Source organism: Lampetra planeri, chromosome 9 (assembly GCF_965212315.1).
Source record: "Lampetra planeri chromosome 9, kcLamPlan1.2.h2, whole genome shotgun sequence".
NCBI lineage: Eukaryota > Metazoa > Chordata > Hyperoartia > Petromyzontiformes > Petromyzontidae > Lampetra > Lampetra planeri.
The window spans coordinates 7747456-7774598 of record NC_136115.1 but is presented as its reverse complement, the minus strand read 5'-3'; the positions used below and the strand labels follow the sequence as shown (position 1 = coordinate 7774598).

Genomic DNA, 27143 nt, shown 5'->3' with positions numbered 1-27143 from the left:
TAATAATTCAGGCTGGTAGATGCCATTTGGCCCAAAATCAACTCTTGTGGTTTCGGTTAGCCTGACTTGATTGCGCAGTTTGTGTTAATGCATCACTACACTGTTTGTGAATGAGGTTAATTATGAGTGCAGGTTTTTAACGTTATAGACTGATGACACCATTCTGTACCCAATTGTCCTGTACGTAACCTGTGTGTGTGTGTTCCATACCTCTCGACCCATACGGTTTACCCATATTCTTGTACAGAGAAGTCCATACGGCATACAGCCATTTAGATACGGCAAAAAAACAAATTTGTTTGTGTTTCTCCCTTGTCATGAGACTTTGTACGATGAGCGTTGAAATATATAAGGGCACGGGGTGACCAATAAGGTCTGAATTGTTCTGTAATAAGGTAGCGCACTGATAAGGGGTTGACGGGTATGGTGTTCATTCCATTGCAGTGATCCTCTGCAGCTCCAGCAGCTGCACAATCAGGTACTGTTGGAGCAACAGGAAGCTTTCCTCCTCTCGCACCATCAACAGCTGCCATTTCCACCTCCACCGGCAGCTTTCCTGCAGTCCCCGACTACGCCAAGCCAACCTCCTGTAGCAGAGACAGCGGTGCCACCGCCGCCGCCGCCACCACCGCCACCAGCCCCACCAGCGCCACCGGCGACCACGACGGCAAGCATGAGCCTCGCCAACTCGGCGGCACTGCCGCTCAACCAGCAGCCCAGCCGTGCTTCGGTGGGCCAGCAGTCATTCAGTTACGCCAGGCCCAAGCAGTTCATCGCCGCCCAGAATTTGACCAGCACCATCATATCCGCGGGGTCTCCTTCTTCATCTCCTGTTCCGACCAGCCTGGGCCTTTCCCTCCCAGCTCCACCGCCGCCGCAAACCGCTCCGCCAGCAAACAACACTTACCGGATGGCTTCCCCGACATTGTCGTCACCGACATTCCTGAACAACAGCAACGCGAAAACCGCAGCGGCCTACTCCCCTCCCATAGCCATGTCGCCGCCGCCCCAGTTCTCGGCAGCCAGCCCCACACCGCCCGCCACCTACCCGGGCTCCCCACATGCCCAGCCGGGACACACCTGGTCCTCTCTGCCGAAGTCTCCGCAGTCGCCTCCCACCGTCAGCCCGCCGGCCTCTTTCGTGCAGTCCCCGGCCGCCTTCCTGAGCGCACTGCTGCCGTCCCTGCCCTCCCTGCCACCGACCAACGCCATGGGCCTGCCGAGGGCGGCCCCATCCACGTAAGGCCGCACGCATCTCAAAGGGCCATTGTGTGAGCATGATGAATTGCTGCAATTATTGCGTAAAAATGCGAGTTGTTTGTCCATAATTGAATAATACTTACATTTTTAGGTGTTTTTCTCTCGCTTGCTTGTTAAACGTTTCCGCTCCATCTGGAGTGCTGTTGTTATTACTGGCCGGGACGCATTTGCATGTTAACTTAACGTGAAATATTTGAAATGCTGTGGTTGTCATGGTAAGGTGTACAGGGAATCTCATCTAGCTTTCCTGCACGGCATGTTTAAGGGCACCTTTAAACGTCAGGTGAAGTGCCTTTAAGTTGTAGCAATAGCTAACCCAGTTTGTTGACACACTAAGAGTGTTAAAACACTTTAAATTAAATCAGTGGAGGATAATGAAATAATTAGGTGACTGCTTCTGATTTAACCACTTTGGAGATTTCAAGCATGTCATGTTGGCCTGTGGCCATTTAACATCCCCCAACTAATATAAATTGCCTCTCAATTCTTGGCTTCATTTGATGACTCTTAGCCAAGTGATTATTGCAGCCCAAGTGGCCCTGGTGCCTCACCGTAACATTCCCCATCACGTTGAGACAGGCAGATGCAGGGCTCGCTCAAGAGGCAGAGCAGGGGCCCACGCTCCGTCAGCGAAGATGACATCCGCGACACGAAGGATGCCCTCATCCAGGACCTGGAGAAGAAACTGCGGTTCAAGGAGGACATATTGCACAATGGGCAGTCGGTAAGATTGTCGCAGTCATCCCGGCTCAACTCATAAAGGGGGATAATTGCACATGAGGTTTATAGCAGTCGACCAGTAGGGGATTTGTAACATGGCAAGCTATAGGTGAAAGGAAATTCACTCCAGAGGTCTCTCGAAGAGCCCTTCTACGGGGAATTTGGCCTACTCTTCTATGTTGGTCAGACATCTCAGAGGAGGTGGGAGTAACCACACTTTGCACCACAACCACCACACACGACCTGCTGGTCAATGGAACACTGGAAGCTGTACACAATATAATTATGGTTTAACTTGTGAATTGCTCTGTTAAGGTTCAGCAGATGTGTGTAGTTTCAACACAATAATGTATTTCTCAAGCTGTATTTAATGGGTATATTCATGAATCACCACCTTGCATCAGTTGTTGTCTCTGTGAAACACATGAATTTTAATGCTTCTTTCTGTATGTTTACCGCTGCGTATCAAAAAGTTGAGCTACATTCATATTGACAAATTCCTCAGTCCACAAATGAAACTCAGAACATCAAGCTTCTGAGATATAAGCTGTTGGCATACCCATGTGGCCACAAAAACCCAGTTGGGGCAAGGTTATGGGAATTTCCTACTGCTTTGCTGTTGAAAATAAATTATACTTAATACTTTGCAACCTAAAATAACGACGATTGTCCTCTGGCATGAGTCTAGAGGGATGTTTTATACTCGGAGCCTATCAGTCACGAGTCTCTGGAGAAGTCATGCTGCCAGCCGCTGATAATACAAATGCAGGCCAAAAATACACCTGCAGAAACTGGCACATTTACCGATGCAGTGCATAGCAATGGTGCATTACTAATTTACAAAGGAAAATATCTGTCCTACATAGTTCACGGGGATGTTTAAAAACAATCTCTGTGTGGAATGTGCACAGTTTAACTCGTGAATTCGTTGGAGGTGTTTTTTATGTGTTCAGTTAGATAATATTATGGATCGTTTTAAAGATGGCAGTCATGGGCTGGATTTTAAGACACATCCTTGCCTTCTCTTAGTCGGTATTATTACGTTGTAATTATTACTCATTTCAATAACGTTAGATTAGTTAATCCATATTATGTTACACCTTCATCGTTTCTTCAAATGATCTGCCTGTCAATGGAGAAGCAATGCGGTGACTGAAAAGCATATCCCGCGTCTTGGTGTTGAGTTGCGTCTTAATTTGAAGCTGGTGACAAATTGGCATTTTAAATGGTCATCAGTGATTTAAAAAAAATACATACAATCTGCAATGAAGGTAAAGAATGCACTGCAATTACCCACGCACACTCATTTCTTCGTAATTTACTCCTGCGAGTACACTTTGGTAATGTTACAGTTTCCCCGAGGCTGGTGCCCCAGCTCAATGTTCAAGTGTGCGACCAGGAAGGCTTCCGTAACTGAGGGAGCTTTACCTCAATCAATTATCACTGAGATTTCCGTTCCAGCACAAGCCAAAATGTAAAAGCAAATGTTTACGTACTTCCTTCATTAGAATCATCATCATTAGAATAATGTATGATCTTTCCACTGCCTTGATGAAAGCCCCCTCAAGCCATCATCATCTCGCGTGGTTTTGCAAAGCAGCGATCCATCTCAATCTTGCACACGAGCTAATTTAACGACTCCATCTCTGCAGTGGATGTCTTCTTCCGCGTGCTCTCTCCGTTTGACTGCCATGCCATTGTTATAGGCTTGGCCACTGGCTATTATCCCTTTTGGAGACCTTTTCTTGCCAAATGACAAAATGTTTGCCTTTAACAACGTGAAAGGCCAGTTAAGCAGGCGTGTGTGTGCGATATGCAATAATTTGACATCGGACTTAAGCTACAATTATAATTTTTATAATTGGAATTTGATGGGATAAAGTGTTATCTAACATAATTTATGTAATAGTTATATTCTAAATATAATGTACTGTTCTTATTCACATTCAATATTTACATTGATGCTTTAGGGATTTATTTGCATCCATCAATGATATTATCTGCATAAATAGTGCAAATGATTACTTGTGGTATGGGTGGGACTTTGCTAATGATGCATTTTCTCATGAAGTATTGCTTCTTTAAACCAATAGCGTCTGCTAACCTTGTTCTATCCCTAAAAAGAATAATATAAACAGATAGCTGCATATTAAAATGTATTACATGAGATAAAAAAAGAATAATTTCTTCAACTGGTTGCAACTTGGAAATGTTTAAGAAATTATTTTTTATATACTAAGAGTTGTCACAAATTGATGTCCGTGACTACCTTTTATTCTTAGCTTTTCAACTCTGCCATAGACTGAGATTACAGCAGCTTACACCACTCTTGCAAATGAGACTGTCCTGGTCTCTTGAGTTCTCATCTGGTTCAACAAATTAAACTTGAGCAACTCTTGTAACTAAAGCTCAACACATTTGTCAATAGATCACTAAAATAATATATCAATAAATAATTGATTCAATTTTGTACTTAAAACAGTAATTTTAAGCTATACTTTATTCTCTACACCGTCAAGTTTTTTTATATTAATTTGCGGTTTTAGAATTATGGACGATAGCAATGGCCATGTCCAATTTACTGGGAAAGACTGAATGCTACACATGTATACGCAGGATGTGTCAGATCATTTGTAACAGTCCACATTTGTTTTACTAATAATCGCCACGTGTTTTCACTTGGGAGTTCAGATTGTGGGTGATTTTGAGGAATTAACATAGTACCTTTTCTGACTTTTTTGTAAGGAGTGTGTAAAACAAATGAGATTTTAATAGTGCGCAGTAATTGCTCTCATTTGTAAGAGTGATTTCAAATACAAGCACAACAACAAATGAAGGAGAAATCGGAGGGGAAAAAACAACCAAGTAGAAATCAGAGGAAAAATAATCATATTACAGAAGAAATCTAAAATACTGTTTGCTTGACAGAGGGTTTTAACAAACAATATATTTATTTTTTACAATTATTTGCGAAATCTAATTTTAAAACAATGTGCTCCTTTTATGTGTTCTATATCAGCTGTGGTCCATGATATGTCACTTTTGTGTGTTTAATTTTTTTATTTGATCCCACTGTAAGAAAGATTCCCACGATATATTTTAAGATGGGAGTGTTTTCTGATGTAAATTATAGCTTTATCTTATATGGGAAAAATATATGTACTCAGAATATATGTACTCAGAATTTTTTTTATTGTTGAAAGCGCAGTAGATGTTTGGATTATTACATCAAAGGATCATGCGAGATGGAAATAGCCTGGAGAGGAATTTATCAAGCAGTGGCTGATGGTGATGAAGATGTTTTAATAGCTGAACACTAAATAGGTTCATCTTCTTGGTTTTTTCGGTAAAGTCACGTAGAAGGGAAGTAATAAAATAATAAAAATAAAACATAATAAAATAATTCTCACGACGTTTCGGCTACAACACAAGCAGCCGTCTTCAGGTGAAGAATGAGACACTGCCAAGCTAGGAGCTTATATATAAGCTGGGTTGGAGGTGGAAGAAGAGCGCCTTAACAAAATAATGTACATATCAAGAGGAATTTAGCATATTCATGGGAAATGCGTAGGAGGTGGGCGGGGTGGTTTCAAAGTCATATTATGCCCATGCATTATGCAGGATCAGCAGCACCAAAGGGAGGGGGCAGGGGGTAGCATTAACAAAGGGAGGGAATGTTAATAGTATGTAGAAGCAATGAAACATATCAATGGAAGAGATTCAATCATATAAACAAGTCTGCATCTAACCCGTATAAAACTACTACACAACACCGACCAACCTACCTCAAGTAGGACTAGCTCCCTTTTCATGTCGTGTGACCTGCTACGCTTATCCAAGTGGTGAGCACTCTTTGGCTGATTGCACGTTGTCATGCGGCTTGCCAGGTGACGAGAAAGCTTGCTTTCCTGTGAACCACCCCATCTGCTGAATAAAAGCTTGAATTCAATGGCCATCTATGATGTGCATCGAAAAATGTGACACATGCCTCATGGAAACAACAGCCCGTTTTCAAGTGTGTCTGACCTACTTCCCCCCCCCCCACCCCCCTCTCTTCAGCGCTGACACTGTGATTTGTTGCCGATCACTGGCTGTCCCCCTCAGCTTTCAAGCATGGGGCGCCAAGCTGTCCTCCTAACGCTTGCCATGCTCCTCGCCTTCTTCATCCTCCCCACCTCCTCCACGCATCTCCCGTTTGTCAGAGGCTGACGTATGAGGAAAAGATGGCTCGCAGGCTTCTTGGACCAAACAGCACCGCTGTTGTTTTTCAAGCCGACGAGCCCGAAGAGCATGATGCCGAGGCGCAGGTACAAAATCTGGATTCTCTTTTTTTTTTCTACGAGGTGCAGTCATGCAAGCTTTAAAATGGGAGATGCTCATCGTTTTACAACCGCCGTCATTATTTACCGCAACCCCTTTGACACGCCCGTCATCCAAATTGAAAAGGTCTGTCAACGATGGGAATCCCAATATTGAAAGCGGTGTTATGAGTCTGTAACTTTTAATATCTCATTTTCAGAGCTTTGTGACCACCCCTATTTTTTTCTCTCCTATATTTATATATATATAAGTAATTAAAGCGATATTTCAACAACAGAGGTAGATCCAAAATCTCTCAACAGAGCACAGGTGAATGCATGCTCCGTGTCTTAATCTTGAAGTGAAAACATCTTAAAAAAAAACATAAAGCAGGACCCTCCTGACAAAGAGGCCTTGAACTTAGTGTGGCTTCCCTCAATGAAGAAGTGATAACAATTATTAAGTGACCTACATTTATAATTTGCTGAGGATTAAGCAGCAGGGCATTCATCCACCTATGCCATAGAGTCGTTTTATTTTTCTTTGTTAAAAAAAAGTTTGTCCAAACAAAATATTCTGAATGCCTTTCTAATAAATACCTGAAACTCTACAATCATCATTTTGAGTATTGTGAATTTCAGTTGTAAACTAGAGCCATTTTTATACTTCTAATTTTAGGGACAAATTATGGTTGTCTTACCCATTAACTGAAACTGTTTCATTGATTTCAGGTTTTCTGCATCATTCGCTTGTTGCTTGAGTGATTTGTTTATGGATATTATTTGGTTGGTCAAGACCATGCACAGCTCACTGAAGTCACCGCTTTTGTTAAAACATCTCCCAGTTCCTGATTGCACACCATTTTTCATTATTCCACTCAAGACAATTTTTATCAACTATATTTATTCGCCGGTAGTTTTTGCCTTCAGCCGTATCCTGGTAACTTTTCTTATATATTTTCAAACAAATGCACGGGCGTCACTCCCAAGAACCAAAATGATTGCGCACGTGCCACCCACCAAGACAGCCGCTCATCCTCATCATACCTGGGTTCGCATCCGCTCCCAAGCAGCACAGACGTGTTTTCTATTCGGCACTGACATGCCAGCCACCGTGCCTGCCATTAACCCTGTGCCCCCTCCCCGGTCTCGTTTGGTGCTGTGCAGCTGTGTGACTCGTCTCACCGTTTTGTTTTTTCCCCCCTCGTCCTCGCAGGACTTTAAGTCTGTGATACAGGCAGCCCGGGAGTCTCTTGGTAAACAACAGGTTAAAGGAACTTACTGTTTACCATTTTACTTCCATTCAAAATACTCTATGCTGGCTTGTAGATGAGAGACCTGTCTCTTGGGCCCATAGATTGTGCACCTAACGCAATGTCAAGACGAATGTACATGGGAGCACTTTGAAACACAGAGTAAACCAGCTGCAGAGCATTCTACTACCATTGTCAGGTCATGTACAGGGAAGCAACATTAAAGCTGTTTTTATTTCTCCAATGCCAGTTCGCCTTACAAAAATGATAACGAGTGCCACCAGACTAACCACATGATGTGTTATCGCAGATAACTGGAAATAATGCTCACATTTAGCACTGGCAGAAAACATCAGTGCAGTGATACTGATTAGTGCACTAAATCTGTACCCTGCAGAGTTTTGTTGTAAAGTTAAATGACGACTTTTCAGGATTCGAACTGCGGTCGCTGTTAAATTTGACCCTTCACACCGCAAATCTACTGGGCCCAAATGCTATCGGTATTCCTTAAGGAGTCCAGGAATTTGAGCTTGTGCATGGTCCAGCAAAGCAGATGACGCCTGCTTTCCTGGTTTAACCCTGTTTTTGCGTGCTGCTGCATGCTGCATGAAAGAGGAGGCTCGATACGTTCCCAAGGTTGTTATTAACTTGTCCAAAATTAAATTAAGCAAAAATAATATCATTAAAACTGCATCGTAAATGGACACATATAAATTATGGATCTTTCTCATTCTTGGCCTATAGGCCTTTGCTTAAAGACTGGACGTGTTTAAAATGCCTGTTGTAAGTATATTGCCAAACTTGTATATTTCATCCTTATGGCGGTACCCCGGGATACCAAATAATACAAAATGGCCGAGGCAATTAAATATTTTATTTCTGAGACACTTTTTTTCCAGGGGTGTATTTAACTCCACGACTGGGGTACCAATCAATCCGAAATCAGTGCTACTCCGCGATGTCGAAACGCAGCGAGGACCATTGCGCTGAAACCCTGAACGCTTGTACGCACCGTAGCGGTGCATCGTGTACAGCTCGTCGAGATGAGTCGATTGCCGCATCGCCGACCATCAGCAGACTAAAAATGACTGCATCACTGACATTGTGCGAGAGCCGGGGTACTATGGTACCCCGGGGTACCGCCATAAGGTTCATTTATTCCTAAGCATACATTTAACTTACAGTTTTTTTTCTAACTTTAAAGAAGCGCTGACTTGGCAACTGAAAATGCTAACGCAGTACTTTTAACAAAATTTACCTCAATTGCAATATTTTTAACATTATGCATTCTGGCAGCATGCTCACGCAGACTTTAGACATTAGACTCCTCAATGTATTATACATAACTTCATATTTTTTCATATATATGACGATATGTGTAATTGTATTTCTGCATCCTGCTTCAATATATATGTATCTTTTGTTATACTTTCTCTTCATTTTCCCGAATTTAACATTGCACACAAAACACAATGAAACTACATCGTTTTAAATGATACACCTTTTCAGCTCGGCTGGGTTTTCTAATGAATAGATTTTTCATTTCGTTCTACCTCATTAATTTTGTCTTCACATTGTTGGAAAGGTCACATTCAGTCCATGGCCATTTGAGTAATGAATACAAGTGGAGAGCATCTTTTACATCCACTCTTTATCTCTCTTAATCTGCTGGAGGTCTCAGATTTTCCAAGCCACCTACCCAAGCCACCTCCATCATGTGGAATGTGCAGAGGTTACACAATGGCCATTGAGGTCCCATGTGTCAATGCTTCTTAATATCTCTTTGTTTCTATCCTGCTCCTGTGCCCACTCTCAATCTGCCCAAACAAATGAAACTAAACAATCTCAAACATGATGTATTTATACACTATGGTGCTTTCGGTAAAGTCACGTAGATAGTAAAAATAATCAAATAAAATAAAACACGACGTTTTGCTCGCAACACAAGCATCCGTCTTCAGACTTTATATAGGCCACAACAGCAGATCATTTTTTCACACCTGAAGACGTATGCTTGTGTTGCGACCAAAACGTCGTGTTTTATTTTATTTTATTATTTTTTTTATCTACGTGACTTTATCGAAATAACCAAATAGTATGGATTCCTGCAGTCACGAAAGCTTAAAATCAAGATCAAGTATTTAGTGAGGCATGCTCTCATTGGTCCATTCTGACCCACGTTCCAGTGAGCTATTGCAGTCTCTTTGAGGCTTTTGCGACCAATGTTATGATTCACAATTTATTTTCGGGTCACCTTTTCGCATCGAGAAATACAATGTGTGTCGTACACCCTCTTCCACCTGATGCAAGCAAATGAAATAAGTGGTCACGTGAACACACAACACCAATGTATTATTACTTCGGGCGCACTGGTGTGTTGGAGAGCAATTTCACAACAGGCAAAATAAATTGGCACATTTGTTCACGTGACAACGTTATTTATTTGGCTGAGTCGGGTGGATGAGGGTGTACCACACACGTTGGCATTTTACTAGAGCGGCGATATGACCAAAAAATCGACTTCTTTTGACTTACTTTTTGGTTCTTTCGGTAAAGTAATGTAGAAAGAAAATAAATTTAATAATATAATTCTTTTGACTTGTTTGTTTAATCTCGTAATTTCCGACTTCTGTTTCCAATGTTTCCACCTTTTAAAATTCATCTTATTATGAATTAAATTGTTGTTCTATTTCTCTTCATCCTTTCTTTCTGCTATGGATACTCGTTTTGTTTATTGTGGTTATATGTTCATAATTTCAAAGGCAGGTGTTGTGTTGGAAAAAAAAGAGACTTTCATTTGCATCAGCTTCTGGTATCTGGATCCGTATTATTGTTTTCATTCTCAGCCTCTTCCACTGTGGCACAGTGAGGGCCAGCCAAACATAAATATTACCTCCTCTCTTACCCAGTTTTATCTGCTATTTTTATTTTATTTCAAATGCTTCTTATATAAGCATAATCAGGATAATGGTTGACAAATGTTCAAATTTCTGTCTTGCCACACTGCATAAATTAGAGACGTTCTTAAAATCACGTTTATTTAATTTTGCCACATTTTAAAAGGACACTTGGTTTTTATATTTCTGTGCAGAGTAGGCACATTATAAAATTATTTACTACGTGCATTCACTATAAAAGGAATGAAAGTTGAAGCACCATATTCTGACAATGTGAAAACCTTTGGTCAGAACACATTATTTTCCTATGCTTTTATGATATTTTCAATGTCTTCAGTTTGACTTCTTCTATAATTTTTAATATCTTTACCCCTTCACGCTCTGTATTGCTACATCTAATTTCTCAAGGCAGTTTATATTAAAACATTATCTCAACTTGTGTTTGTTCCTCCGTGTGTCTGTAACCCCTCAATGATTTTTTTCTTATCTATATCTCTGCCTATGTCCATAGTTTCTTTCTAGTATCTGTGTGCATTTGTGACTCTGTGGGCCATGTACATTCCGTCCATGCTGGTGTCACGTTCCCTCTTCTCTGGGTTACGTACACATTTGTTTTTTGTCGTCCATGCGCCCCGCCGTGGATTGGTCGTCACCCGTGTGGCCCACCTTTGTCTCTGTCGCCACCTCCGCCCGCACCTCCCTCTATGGCCACACGCAGGAGTACAAAGTCTCGAGCTTTGAGCAAAGGTTGATGAGCGAGATCGAGTTCCGCCTGGAGCGGACTCCGGTGGAGGAATCTGATGACGAGGTCGAGCACGATGACATCCCCACGGGAAGGTGCATTGCTCCGATCTTCGAGCGCAAACTCAAGCACTTCAAGACCTTCGAGGGAAGCCCCATCACGTTCTCCTGCAAGGTCTCCGGCACCCCGACGCCAAAGGTACCGCCTAGATCTTCTCCCATGCTGCGTTCCTGCGCCCGCGCGGTTCACGAGCGGATGCGTGTGATCTCGGGCAGTTTTCCCGTGGAAGTCTTAACTAGCCAAGCCAGCTCCATTCAAGTACATGTCGCCCACTGTTATTGGGCCATTAAGCATTGGGACAAGAATTGAGCCTTGCCAGGCTGTACCAAGAATGGCCTGGCAAGGCTTGGGTTTGTTTTATAATGGCCGTGGAAATGCAGCCTCATTTGGACCATGTGAAATATTTCCCATACTAACTAAAAAAAATATTAACTTTAAAATATGGGCAGCAAAATCTGTTGAGTTGAAAATGTGGTTGTCCAAGTATGATTTCAGTGTTGTGAATTGTATCTTGGATCTTGTATTTGATGTGTTCTTGGTGTGCATGTTTAGCACGTGGAGCATCTGAAATTTACACAATGCTGGGATTCATAATGTGGAGACACAAATTATGAAAATTAGATTCATATATCAGAGTGCTAACCACTGTCCCACTGTTCCACCATCTTCAAGAGTAAACCCTTCCATACATATCTACATTTTTTTTGTGTGAGATGCACAGTTGTAGATCTCAAGAGAAACAAGTACTGCAGCACATGTCCAAAGCCCCTGACAAATTTGATCTGTATTGAAAATTCCTGTTAAGGATCGAAACACAGAACTGTGTGTGTGTTGTTATGACAATATTATTGGCTGCAGACACTGGGATTTGTATTTCAAACATTTTATAACGGATATGTAGATGGATTTTTTTTCTCAAAGTAAGAAAAGCTTACATTTCCTGTCACACCTTTAAACATAAAACATGCTTTATTACCACAACGATGATAAACTACAGCAATATATTACACGCAGAAGTCCAAGCAAAGGTTGTGATATTACCGTTCCCATGCCTAATAAAGGTGCATGCACACAATCTGTACTAGAACGGTGACATTAAAATACAAACGTGTGGAGACATTCTTCCTCACAGCCAGCTCCGAGGCACGACATATGCCAGCATTGAAAGAGCAGAGCCTCTATTTGACTTGAATGAATAGCACAACAGACCACAAAGAGGTTTCAGAGTGCTGTACAGTATAACAACACAGCGTTCAATAAAAGTCACAAAAACACATACGTAACAAATAACACACGGTGCAATGTGTCAGCGACAAGACATTCATGGTATTTTCATAATGCTCAATGCACGTCAATGACACACACTATGATAATATTTGACTTTGAAAAACCAGGTCTCAGACCATTAAAATAACATTTCATTTCATTGTCATTTATGCTCATGGATGTATAGCAGCAACATTTGAGGTGCATCAAAAAAACATTCCTATATACATTTTGGCTTAATAATAAACATTTAATATTTGTTTACAATTTTGTATCGTGCAGTGTTAAGTTGCTCATATCATGTTGCAGACATTTACAATCCTCACAGGAGAGACAACGCCTGGAATATTATTTGCCTTACTAAGCAAGCATCTTATTTTTGCTCCAAAGCAGTCTCCAGTTTTATTCCACACAAGGGACTTAAATATTGGACTACTAAACAGAAATTGGAAGCTACCGATTCTCCAATCCTTGCATCATGTTTTATTTACGACAGTGGTTCAAGTTTGGCAATGCAAATATTAGCTCTTTGTTTGAATCGTCGTCATCATCATCATCACCAAAATTTCACAAGTACACTCAGTAAAGCTGAAAATAGCTGTGTTACATTAATAAGAACAGGGAGGTTCTGTAGTATCGGGGCTGCCACTGAAAAAGTCCAATCAGTGTAGCCATGTAGATGAAACCTAGACATTATTAAAAATACCCTAAATTATAGAGCCAATTAAACATTGATATTTTCTCAAATTGAATCTGCACTAGCTGGCCTCTGGCCTTTACTTGGGCCCCATGAGTGAAAGCTTTAAAGCCCTGTGATGTAGATTGAAATCTGGTTTACTCCTCAACCCCGGGACCATTGTGAGAACGATGGATTGCAGAATATTGTGCGAGTGTGCGAATGTGCTGTTCCACCGTTCCCTTTCGGCACGCAGATATACTGGTTCAAGGATGGGAATCAGATCTCCAAGAAATCCGAACGCTTCCAAATGCAGCGAGACTCTGAGGGAAACTGCTCCCTGCACATCCCTCTCACAACCATGGATGACGACGGCAACTACACCGTCATGGCTGGAAATCCACAGGTGTGAAAGAGCGCACTGGACCCTCCCCATGCTCTCCAATTGAAACAATGATAACGATAATTTTCTCAAATCCCCCCTCCCCTCCCCCACCTCTGTCCACCCAGCAGTTTAATGGAAATGTGTACAACAGTCGGTTCGGCAGGTCGCGTGTGGGCACTCCCACCTCTGCCAAGACGCCTGGTTATCGTGGAAGAGTAGGCCAAATTACCCTCTCTAGAGCTCCCACTAGTGGAGGTGAGAGCAAGAAATTGCAGGGCTGCCCCTCTACATTTTTTGTTAATATGCAAATACATTAAATTATATTTAATTGTACGATGTAAATACTTGTGTAGTCAATTCAGCAAGCCTCTCACGCTGGATGTGACTCACTGCAGTGTGTGTATGAGGCATCTCACTATTCACTGCCCCCGCTCCCCCTCAAATAAGTCAATTATCGTAATTTGGGGTCACGGTTCGATTCAAGAATAAAATCATATTTGTATCATATTTAATTATCAGCATTGTTTCTTGATTCAGTTTCGTCATATTTTTGTACAGTGTTATTCACCCAATTTGCCTAAACGTAAGATTCAGAATAACATTTACGTATATATTTTCGATTAATCGTAAATGATCATCGAATCACACATTTCAATGCGTTTATATGGAGGATATGAATATATTTTAGTCCATGAATTCAGGCAATCCTGCATGCCTGATATGTATAGAAATTTTATCCATGACAGTTTAGATGGGCCTACATTCAGAGAGAAAACAAACCCTTTGTTTAACTTTTAAGAGCATGCACTGAAATATAATGAATATGCATGGTTATCTATACTACACAAGAACTATTACACTGGAGTGTATGTGGTCTATTTATTTATTTTGCATCAGAATGCTGTACTGCACCCTGTGTGGGACCGTGAGTGCGTATCAGAGAATGTGTCGAGTGTGTGCCACAATCAATCCATATTAGGTGCTCAACTGAATAGGTTTCAAATCAAACAACCATCTGCACATGTTGTTCTATTCCCTGTATGTTTGCATAGGAAGTACATATACGACTCTTGTGATCCTGTAAACAAATTGGAAATTCTACTCCCCTACTGGTAAAGCAAAGCAAAGCAGCAGACCAGAACTCATTTGAGTTCAACCAACCGCAAAGCCAACGCATCTCCCAGGAGGTGTCGCTTCATCTAGTTTACCTAGAGAAACTGCTTTCTAAATAAGCAGCCTAGCCTCAAGTGGCTTTGTTTTGTGATGGTGCTTAACATGCAATGCATGTTCCCATGGGTGAAAGACTATGTAGGCACAATTATGCCTCTCCTCGTCATCAGCAATCGTGATCTATCCACTGCAGGATGAAGGCCTCTCCAAGCCATTGTCAATCTGTCATGGTCTAGCGACACCGCCTATGTGTTTAGCCGCTGCACATGAGCTGATTGTATTGCTCCATCTCCATAGCGGTTGTTCTCCTGGGTGTGTTGCCTTCTTTGGCTGCAACTCTCATTTGTCACGGTCACCAGCCATGAACCCTTCTGGTGATGGTAACTGTGATATCTCTGGCTCGCATTTGTTCTCTGACCATTTGTTCACTTTTATGTCTCTCATTATTATTCGTGCATGCATCTCTCTATACTCCTATTTATATGCCCACGTTTCTGATCCACGTCATAGCACATCCTGCTTAAAGCTTTAAACAATACAGAGTTTCATTAGTAAACAGTTTTTTTAAAGCAATGCAACCTGCTTTGATCTGCTTCATTACTTCAGCATTTTAATCCTCGTGTACTTTGAATTACGAAACTTTTTCTGAAAATTGAACTGGAGAAATAAAAAAAGCATTCACATAAATGGAGAAAATATTAAACGTCACAGATTTTATGATAGCATAGTCACTGTAATAACCTATGGAAACTACACGAAATAATGATTTTTCTTTTTTACAAAGTCTACCTATATGTATAACACTGTGAATCGTAGATTGCATTCTAAATGACCTGTTTGAACGTTTCAATTCTTTGTAGAGTAATACGCATTGTTGCATCCTCTGCTTATCTCTTTAAACGTCCTGCTCTGAATATGAAAATGTTCACATTGGAGGGGTTTTCCATTTCAATAAGTAACTGACGCCAAATTTATTTTAAATATCTTTGAAGATAAATGTGCAGAGACTGCTTAATATTAAATCCACACAGGAGGAATAACCATATTTAATGACAACGTGTCGCAAAATGTCCCTTTTCAATGTTTATTTCCACACGACCATTCCCCCACCTAAGACACACTAATTAATTACACAATACGGTATAAAAAGCAAAAATGTACACATGTAAAGATAAAGGTGCAGCCCTGCAATTGCTTACGCACGCCACTTTTGACAACAGGGGTTCCACTAGAGGGAGCGCTATTAAGCCACTATAGAGTGTGGTTGACCCATTCTTCCACACTGGCAATGTCTTGGAAGAAGCAGGGATTACCCTACACTTTACCCCACCATACACGACTTGCCAATCGACGAACCGTCGTGCACCCATTTATTCTGCTAGGAAAACAAAGGTGGGGGGAATTGTAGGAGCTTAGAGATCTCTGGGTTGCATTGTTGTGGAGCGTGCAGCGCCGTGAAGCATTGCGGGTCATTAAAATAAACGGACGTCTGCTTGTCTCGCCACAGTATTTCTAAGCATAAACGTACACGTTCTGTGTTCAACGGTTTTGAGAGTGGTATAACAAGATGCGCGCTTTGTGATGTTTTATTCACTGAATCTTGAAGGTTTGTTTGTGCGCTTGTTCGTTTTTTGTTGCGCTCCGCAGGGTCGCATCAGCTGCTCAGGGCGGTTGATGGTGCAAAACGTCAACCAGCGAGGCCGCGTGGCACGGAGTCAGTCAGGGCAGCCTGCGGCTAGAAGGTGCCACAACAGTAAAGTGCAACTAGTGCCGCTCCCGACATTCACTGTTGTTATTATTATGACATTTGAGTCTCAACACACTTTTTCAGGAGAGTCCCACTAACTTTTCGCAATCGGGGGGTGAAAATTGCTGTTTTCCCCAATTCAAAATATTTACCAATATTTTTATTTGGACCTTGATGCTGGCACACAGTGGCCTCCTCCTCGAATAATGTCTTGGGATCTTTAACATCCACTGTGAGGGACACATCCCTTGTATTAACTAGAGCAGCCTGCCAGATTCAAACCATGAGTCTCAGTCGCTACTACTGGGCCATGTCACTGCCCAACATGCAGCATCATTGTATGCAGCAAATGTACATTTCCATGAGTACGTGACCTGCTCACACCATGCAGATCATGGGGGCCATACTTTACCACGCTGGTCAGTGAGGGTTGGTGAAAGCGCAGCAATTAATTTTGCTTCGCCATTCTCTGCTGACAACATTAGTGTCTGCGGAGCTGTGATACAGTGATAATATTGCACGATAAAAATAACAGTAGAACAGCTATTTTATTTTATTATGTTTTATTTTTATTATTTTATTACTTCCCTTCTACGTGACTTTACCGAAAGAACCAAGAAGCTGGGTGGTGTTATGCTTAGGGCTTGTAATTCGCAAATCAGTGTCACAGTGAATTATTGCTCAATTGGGCATGGAGCCCTGAGCCTCTGGTCAAATTTCCACATTCCTATGACAGGGGCGAGCCTATCCATAGAACAACCACTGTTGACCTCCCTATAACCCCCATAAGTTGAATGGGTTGAGTCAGCTGAGTGCAAGCCACTTGCCCTACTTCTGAGCCACCTGGCCAGATTCAACAACTCACAACTGAAATTCAAATCTCGTTCAGTTGACTACCCAGACTTTAATTTCCCCTGGTTCAATAGCATACGTATACCACTTTGTGGGAAGGCAACAGTGATTTTCCTATACGGTGATGAGACCCTACAGTAGAAATGTGCAATTTCCATTCTTGGTCCAGGTTCATGAATGGAGATAAGCGCCACTCCCATGCTCATTTGCAGTGCCACGGCAGCGAGACATTAACTCTCTCGCCTGGTAGAAAGGAGGTCGTGGGTTCGATCCCGACCCTGACGCCTGTACATTTGGAAGTTGCATGTCCTCCCCGTGGTCGCGTTGATTTTTCTCTGGGTCCTCCGGTTTTTCCCTCCACATTTTGTAATATTCGTTTAGAATATTTTGCTGATAGAATTTTCCACGCGATAATAAGCCACATTGTTGGGCTATCATTTGTGGCCAGGTTGCTTCTGAAGAAGAGCTGTATAGCTCAGTGGGCCTTAACTGGTAACATTTTAAATAAAAGATTAGCTTCGTTTATTTAATTATGGACACATTGACTTTTTAAAAACAATAATAATATTACAAAGAGGTGTTGTGAAATGTATAGTTTACAATACATGTATAGCATTGCTTTACATATAATACCTCTATTCATGTTATATGCTCAAACTCAATGCAACTGTCAGGTCACTGAATGTCTATCATGTTGCATACCTGCAGAATTGTTGGGTTATGCAGAGATTGACATGTGTGAAATTATCGTTTTGGGTGGCAGAGGAATTACTGTGTGGGACAGTGCTATTGTGTCGGTTGCTTGTGGTTTGTCACATGGGTGACACCCTGATGATTCCCTTCTGTCACGTGAACAGCAGGCCACGCTCTCAGTCGCGGGAGAGCCGGGACGACAGTGATATGGTCCAGGAGAAGAACTTCCGCCCACACTTCCTGCAGGCTCCTGGAGACACCATGGCACATGAGGGCAAGCTTTGTCGTCTCGACTGTAAGGTAAGAGCTTTCTGGATGACTGCTTCTCTTTAATTCCATAGCAATGACAAGAGCTCTTGAGCATGCAGCACGTTTTCATGCCCCATAAGAGTGCACCAGGCCAGACACTTAATGGCATTTAAGTTCCATTGAACACTTGTTCATCTGATCGATATATGTTTTTGGTTTTAGACTACGTGGGAGTTATGCCAAAATTCTTGTCATTACCACTTCACCATTGGACAAGATTGTCAGATTTTCTAAGATATGATTTATACATGCTAATGTATTTGATACAGTTTTCACCAATAAAGTGCACCAATGGCTTAAGACTTTTCACGACTGAATTTACCATCTACATACGAAGTTTTGTTCAAAACTGCTTTTATCTTCATCAGGTAGTGATCCCGGAATTCGAGTGATCCCGGAATTTGCCAAACTGCCACAGCATGGGTCATTTCCACTTTCCTTTGTAATTTGAGTCTGGCTGCTTTTAATATCTTAATTATTTAAAGCATGTTTCTTCAAATAAGTATTTTTCTCAAAGGAATTCGTTGAAATGGTTGCCTGGTGTGCTTTATCTTGTCGGGTGGTGGAGGGTTAATAACAATTTTAGCACAATAACGATCATGTGGTCAAACACTAAAAAATTGACTACACAACCTACAATTTAAGATGACATATTCATCTCATTACTCCACTCTGGTAAGCTTGCTTGTGACAAGAAACAATGTTTTGGTATTTAACTCAACCAGGTTGTCTGACATTAATTCATTGGTGTCTTCAGTAATGTCTGAAGGATGTTACAAACAACACCATCCCCCTGAAAATGGTTGTTGTGGACTAAATAATCACAAATGTCCTCGCATACAATTTGTCATCTGGGTTTGTGCTTCGTCAGTATAATAATCACAGACGACTTCACTGGAGAATACGTCTAAGGCGTGGAATCTGTCATCCTATAAAATCTGTCCTAAAGATTGAAAGGTCATAAACCACTGACTCTGAAATATGTATTTCTGAGTTGAAGAATCACAAGTCTTTGCTTTGTGTATTCTACCCAGAGAGAGAAAGGTCCATAAACCTTAGCTGGTAAGGTCAGTCATGGCGTATGACCAAAGCAACTCTGCAAAGTCAGAGCATAGAATTCTTCCTTGCTCCTGGCCCTGAGTTTGTGGTGGCAATATCACATTCCCATGGCCAGTCTATTAATAGTATAACCATTTCTGACTTCCCACAAAGTGGCATTAATTTTAATAACCGCAGAGGGATGATGACTTGAGCTTCCGAGAGGGGATTTGGACTCGCAACTTTCTCACCATGCGTCGAGCTCCATAACTCGTACGAGCACCACCCAACTCGGATACATGCATAACAAACGTTTCCTTTGTGTCACGGAGTTATCCATGTGATTGTATTTTATTCAAGTGTGGGCTTCCAGTTCGTGCCACGTGCTGAACATTCCTGCTCTTGCCAAGATGCCCGCACAACAGTGCATGGCAAAAGCTTGCGAGAAGAGGACTTCAACGTGCAGCCTGACCTGGAAGAGCAACACGTGGATCACGAGTCACCTATGAAAAACCCCACGTGCTAAATTTATTGTTTCACGATTCACTCACTTCCTGTTTAGGTGAGTGGTCTGCCAACCCCAGAGCTGGAATGGCAGGTGAACGGACGGCCAGTGCGACCCGATGCCACGCACAAGATGCTGGTGCGGGAGAACGGAGTTCACTCGCTCGTCATAGAGCCTCTGACCGTGCAGGACGGAGGCCTCTACACCTGCACGGCTACCAACCGCGCCGGCCAAAACTCCTTCTCCCTCAATCTCACCATCGTCGGTGAGAGGCACGGGCTGCGTTCCAGCCACATGCTGCTTGGCAGTCGCGGCAGTGCTGGACGGGGCTAGAAACAGCTGCTTAGGCACAAGCTGTCGTGTAGGCAATTGATGTATGTTTCGGTTTCCCTGTCCAAACTAGCCAATCTGGTCAGCTTGCGGGATGATTTATTTCAAGATGTGGACGTGCTGAGTTTCTCCTGTTTTTCAGAGTGTAAAAGTCAATGTTCATGCAAATAGATTCCCCTTGGAAAGTCGTGCACAGATCCACACCCCGATTTCACTTACACCTTGCGAAAATGCCACAAATGTACAGTACGTGCAATTTCAAGGTCACGTAATTTAGAACAAAAATATCATTAAAACGATCTCGTGCTAATTGATAGCTATTTACTGGGTTAAACCCGAGTTGTACCTTCAGATGTAGAATGTTGCCATAGTGTGCCCTTTTCTACTGAAACCCAAAGGATACATACTAACCTAAAGTTCTATCATTATTGAGGTTTAATAAGTAAACGTTTCACTTTTAAAATAGATTTAAATTAAATACTGCACAGCAAATCCGATATACTATGCAAATTTGTGGGCAAGTCAAATAACTTAAAGAGGAGATACAGTAATATATTTGGACTCATTTCTAAAAATATATATATTGTACATTTCACCGTTAATGTCATGATCACAATGTATGGTTTATTTATTACTGAATGAACGTCTCAAAATTCCATAGTCATTTCTCAGCATCCTCTGACTCTACAATCCATCTCACTCGTGCGGATGATGTGATGCCATCACTCCATCTGTGTGGTGGCAATTCTGTTGAGACACATCTCTCGTTTGGCTGCCATGCCATCACTCGACTTGCGCATAAGCCATCATCTTTTCCCTCAATCTGTCCAGCCCAAGCCCACTTACTTTCCTTGGCAAGTTAATATAACGCCTGTGAATTGCATTTATTCATTCATCCGCCTGCTCCTCTTGATGTCTCCCAGTGTCATTCTGAGCATGCATCTCCCTGTGCGTCTTTGTGCATTTACCAGCATTGACATGCTTCGTATTTTGATCCATCCATTATGGCTGATCATATTGACTGATTTAAAATCATCCTCTTCAGGGACATCAATATACTGCTTTCCATGATTGACTTCGGCTTCAACCGGTTTGATATTCTACATATGTAGTGCAAATATATTTACATGCCTACAATATAAATTCAGGATAATTTGGTCACAGACTGACCTCGGGAGCTAAGGCTGTATAATGCTGGGATGGGCGACCACCCAACCCTAACCCACATGGAACATGTCGATCGACTGTGGTGTAGCCATTTTTGCTGCTCGGTCGCTCTCCCACATGCCCTCGTGTTGGTCAAGGAGCACTAGAGCACCAGTATGAGGCAGTAAACCGAGGAAACGGCACACATGGGCATTCTGGCCTCCCCTGACACTGAGCCGACCGAGCCTGCTCACAGTGTACAGCGGCCGTGAGCCCCAGCACGACCTGCTCTCATGCTCACGTGCAACACTCTCCCAAGAACCTTCTTCCCCTGCCCACCTCACTCACTCGGCCTCTGCGTCCGCCGCTGCCTCCTCTTCCTCCTCTGCCCCATCACCCCCCACCCACAGCCAAGCAGCTGACGCGGGCGCCGGTGATCCTCGAGAAGCTGCAGAACACGGGGGTCGCCGAGGGCCAGCCCGTTCGGCTCGAGTGCCGCGTGCACAGCATGCCGCCGCCCACCATCTTCTGGAAGAAGGAGAATGAGACCCTGATTCCGCACCGCGAGAGAACCAGGTGACCTGCTGGACTGTCCCCCCGATCCCCCCTCTCCTCGTCTGCGGCGAGCGAGCGTTGTCGCGGTGCCTTCATGGCAGCGCGACGTGGACCAGCGGCGGCGCGTTTTTGTCGCCTGTTTCGGGAGGTTCGCAGCCGGAGACTGGCGGCCACCCTGGTTGACACTGGGGCGTCGTAACAGAGAAATACGCAGGGATGTTGCTGAGCATATAGTCAGTCGCAACAAATTATATGAACGTCGAGCCTCAACAATGACCCCACTATTTATTTGCTTATGACCAAATCACCCTGAATGAGTCCGATCACATTGAATATTGGATGCCAAGCAAGGTTGTGTTTGGTTGGTACATAAATGAGTGACCACCAGAGTTGTAATGTTGTTATAGGGAGAAGTCTGTGAGGTGGCCACGTGATGGTGCTGTTGAGTGTTACTCCTCGTGTGCATGGAGGGTTGTCTCCAGGCAGTCAGCTTTCCTTACACTTCCATGCATGGCATTGGCCCAACATCCCAATACAGGACCCTTCTGAAAAAGGGTCTTGAGAATCTATGAGCAAAGATTTCATGCATAAATAATTTCCATTGTGTGAGGAATATTAGTCATTTCAGTGTACTCCCAGACATGTTGTAAAGAATAAAAACAAATTAACGTATGTAAAGCATGTCTTTATGAAATTCTGATGTGACTTGCTACATTTGGCAATTTAAAACTTGACGAAACACATTTTTTTTCACACTTTTCTTCAAATAACAAAAAACTATTGAGCCTTAAAATAACAATTGTGCAGAGTTATTTGGGTGTTTCAAGGTCAGTCTAGTTTCCAACAACCTTTGAGAGCCAATATTCAAGCTCCACCTTATCTTCTGGTCTAAACACACAAGTAATTGAGTGCAATGGGTGATAATTTTATATTAAAATAAGCTCTGTGTGCCTGTGTGTGTACAGAATGCGCCGTTGTAGTGGTTAGCGCACTGCGCTACGAACTTGGAAACCTGCATTTAATCCCTAGCCATGGCTGACATCAGTCGAGGATATTTAAACGGGATCTGGGCCTCCCCTATGTTGGCTCAGCCTTTTTTGTTGCAGTGTGTAAACTTTGGCACCGAGGTGAGAAAAGTGGCCGGGCAATGTATCATGGCCATCCCAGCCCCTCATCCACCGTGCCAGCCTTCATAAGTGCTTGCCAAGAAGCACTTGCCTCGACAGCCTGTACGGCTATATTTAGGATCTTTTTCTCCTTCTTCTTGGTTCTTTCGGTAAAGTCACGTAGAATGGAAATAATAAAATAATACAAATAAAACATCATAAAATAATTCTCACGACGTTTCGGCCACAACGCAAGCAGTCGCCCTCAGGTGGAGAGCAGGTCTGTCGAGTAGACAGAGTCTGAATGACACACTCCAGGCTTGGAGCGACTATTTAAGCGCCCTTCCCCCCTCCATCCCAGCTTAAATAGTCGCTCCAAGCCTGGAGTGTGTCATTCAGACTCTGTCTACTCGACAGACCTGCTCTCCACCTGAGGACGGCTGCTTGCGTTGTGGCCGAAACGTCGTGAGAATTAATTTATTATGTTTTATTTTTATTCTTTTATTATTTCCATTCTACGTGACTTTACCGAAGGAACCAAGAAGATGAATCCCTGCAGTCACGAAAGCTTTAAATCGAAATTTATAGGATCTTTTTGTATTTGTGCAGCATGCACCAGGATCCATCGGGCTACGTGTGCCTCATAATCCAGCCGACCAAAAAGGAAGATGCCGGCTGGTACACGGTCTCGGCGAAGAACAGCGTGGGCATCTCCTCCTGCACCGCTCGCCTTGACATTTACGGTACCCAGGCACCACGACACAGCCTGTGCACTTTGGAAGTTGGGGGTGTCCTACTTGTGTGTGAGTTGTATTGACTGTGTGTGTGTGTTGACCATGCTTGTCTGCTGACTGTGAATGTCTGTGTGCTGAATATGAGTGTGAATGTGCGTGTGTGCTGATGGGGGGAGTGGTAGTATAGCGGTTTGCGCGCTGCGCTACAAACCCACTGACGATCATGGCCAACGTCATTGACGATTATCTAAATCGGTCCTGGTTGCTCTATTTTGAACAAAAAATGTATTTAACTATACGGCATAAAATATAATTATTTAGAATTCATTTCTTTCGCTTATTTCAGTTTCTGTATACTGTTTTCTAATTGAGATTAATACGCGAGGCAGCATTTTGCATTGTGATTAGAATTCAACCCAATTAATCCTCGTAACACTATCGAACAAAATAGATTATCTGTTCTTAATGTATTATTGTTATGGATACAAACCACTGCAGAGAGAGCCAAGTATAATGCTTACAGTTGTAAACAATGACTGTCTTTATAATATGGGCGAGATAACCTCAAGCTACTTTAGGATGCTTATGCAATTAATGTATTCATATTAAAAATATATATGTATTGTGTTGTGCATGTATGCATTAGTTTTACTCAAGTATATTGTTGCAAATGGATATTGCACAATTGATAGATGCCATTTCGCTTATCCAATTTTCAGAAAATGTGCAAATAAATATTGACTTCCTCATCTAACCTGAGGATTTCAGTAATGCACTCCATCAAATTATTTTTGAAAGATTACTTTTTACGTTTATATTTGCATGAAGTTACGTAACTATGTAATTGAAAAGTCACGGTTGTAATGTAACGTCATCTCTGGCTATGATTTGTGCACTTGGCACTCACCCAGAAGGAACTGTTCCTGTCAGATGATTTATTACTTTTATGCTTCAAGTGGGAAGCATCAATTTTGTCAAAACATGGGAGGAAATTGTGCACGCCATTCCGACAGGCCAATAACTCCAGAAAAATAAATCTCTTGACAGTAAAGTGTGAACCTGATGTTTGTCTGGTTTTAAAACATTTCATATCTCATTTTATTTTCTTTGATGATGCCATGTTTTGTGACATCGCAGCTGAGTGGCACCACGAGATCCCAAAGACACGGCGAGTGAGGCCCTCCTCCAGCCGTTATGCGGCTCTCACTGACCAGGGCCTGGACGTGCGGTCAGCCTTCCTGCCAGACCCCAGCCACGCTGGAGCCCAGGGGAATCTGGTTGAGAGCGACGAGCTGTAATGGCTCTTGCACCACTGCCAGAAGATGAGCTCGGTCAGCTCATCTGCCCAGCGCACACCACTCAACCCGGCTGTTTGTCCGATCAACCATCGTGTCCCTTGCCCGTATGCACATACATGCCCTTGTTTGCCCATAATAACTCGTTGCTTTTGGGGCCGTGTCATCGATCTTAAGATGAACTCCTCAAAAGGCATCTGCCACCAAGTTAATGAACGTTACGAATGACAATCGTGGTTGCAAATACGAAATTCAGTGTAAGTAAGATAATTGCATCATTGATGTTCTAAAAACAACTACGTTGATAATTTGCGTGTTTTCAAATGCATTATTACCTTGTAATATTTAATACGATACATTATAGTACAATGAATATTCAACTGTCACCTCAATAAACATCTGCAGCCTTATGGCAACCAAATAAAATTAACAATTTATCATCTAACTATTTTATCATATAGCGTCCCAGGTTACTGCTTAATGTTGGGGAAATGTGTTAGAAGTGGAAAATCTTTTTTTATTTAGATTTTTCTCCATTTTGAATAAAAAAAACAATAGAAGAAAAATGTTTGTATTCATAAATGCATTATCTGTCACTTGCATTTTCGATCTGTCTTCATGCTCACAGAACCTTAACTCACAAATATTGAACACAAGAAAATAATTTAAACACTGAAACAACTAGAATATAAAGCTTAATTCAACAGTACTTGCCCCATTTTTTTACAGCTTTTCACAATTTAATGCTCGTCAATTTGACATTTTAAAAAGAAAATATGTAAAAATTATCAGATATAATACCACATCCTCTTCATAAAATAAATGACAAACAGCTGCATCCTGGATGGAACAAATGCCATTCATATTGAGTAAATTTATAATTCACTAAGAGGTACAGAATAGAGTATATTGTGTATGGGAGGCAATGCATAGTCGGGTAATGTTAAATAAGCTAGATATTAAAAAGTGTGGGCCAATTTTTACGTGCGACAATCAGTATTAAGAGGACATGCTTAGAAGTGCCAGCGATGTTCTAAATTTATGTCGAATGTGCACAAACAGTTTTGTTTTGAGCGAGGATAATCCATTATTTAAATTCATACATATTCTGAGTACTTAATTTGGTGTGTCTGTAGCAATGAAAATATTTTGAAATCGTGGCAAGTAAAGATGTTTATAAGGCCATAAATCAGCATTTTTTTTGTCAAATGGTAGAACGAGGAATTGTCGTAGATCACAGCATACAGCACCTGGCACAGTGGATTGGCCTTGTCTCTGGACTTCCAGACAAGGGGATGACTAAGGCCAGAAAACCAGAGAAAATAACAGTGAGATCGACCAGCGTATACATGACTAATTTATGTAGAGGAGTTTGTTTAAATGGTCACCTTCCAGAAACTGAGATTGGCTCCTCAAACTGATACATTACAGTGTTTGCACTTAGGTTGTATTGAGCACACACTCATGATGGCAAGGCTGCTGATGTACATGATGAAATAGTTTTACTGTTACCCAGTGTAAAGCAAAACATTATTACAGACACTGACAGCTACTTTAGGTGTTTTTATCCTAATGTAAATCTATGCCATGGCAAACAAAACTACGTTTCTAAAGGTTTGAAGCACTGGTCTTAATGCAGGTAAAAATGAACTTGCCAGCTGGTGGTTAGTTCTCATTTCTGGACACAGCGGTTGTGTCGACTCACGGGTCATATAAACGTACATTTTATAACCCTTGAGAAAAATAATTTCCATACTGGTAGACCATTGTAACTTTATACACCAAAGTGTGAATTATCTCAGGTTTGGGGCTAGTAATAAATTGGCTAAATAATTTACCAAATAATGAAAGCACACGTGTGTAATGCCAGTGGACATTCTCATATTCAAGTGAATGTCATAACAAATTCAGTATTTACCATGTGCCTGTTATAATAAAACTCCGAAAATTTTTCAAATGCTATGTACAGCAGTAGGATGTAGAGAACATTAGGTAATGCAATATTAGATAAATTGGTAATTAAACCTTTTTAACATCCTTTAAGATAACTTATTAAATTTACATTAGAATCAACTTAATGAAATAACTCTTTAGCAAATGTAAAAA

The 27143-nt window shown here is 42.0% G+C and overlaps 1 protein-coding gene across 2 annotated transcripts in view; it reads left to right on the top strand.

The window, feature by feature from the left end:
- The window catches only part of LOC144720652 (palladin-like), a 42283-nt gene extending 16680 nt beyond the window's left edge, over positions 1 to 25603 (top strand). The window contains exons 2-13 of one of the 2 annotated variants that reach the window (XM_078597570.1): positions 445 to 1239; positions 1840 to 1984; positions 6183 to 6287; positions 7495 to 7545; positions 11147 to 11368; positions 13429 to 13578; positions 16375 to 16469; positions 18184 to 18319; positions 19929 to 20136; positions 21758 to 21923; positions 23618 to 23751; positions 24880 to 25603. In XM_078597570.1, coding sequence (XP_078453696.1) covers positions 674 to 1239; positions 1840 to 1984; positions 6183 to 6287; positions 7495 to 7545; positions 11147 to 11368; positions 13429 to 13578; positions 16375 to 16469; positions 18184 to 18319; positions 19929 to 20136; positions 21758 to 21923; positions 23618 to 23751; positions 24880 to 25040 — 2139 coding nt within the window. In that variant the 5' untranslated portion in view covers positions 445 to 673 and the 3' untranslated portion in view covers positions 25041 to 25603. The remainder of the gene's footprint in view (positions 1 to 444; positions 1240 to 1839; positions 1985 to 6182; positions 6288 to 7494; positions 7546 to 11146; positions 11369 to 13428; positions 13579 to 16374; positions 16470 to 18183; positions 18320 to 19928; positions 20137 to 21757; positions 21924 to 23617; positions 23752 to 24879) is intronic. The other variant, XM_078597571.1, reaches the window with a different exon arrangement.
- Positions 25604 to 27143: the final 1540 nt, after the last annotated feature.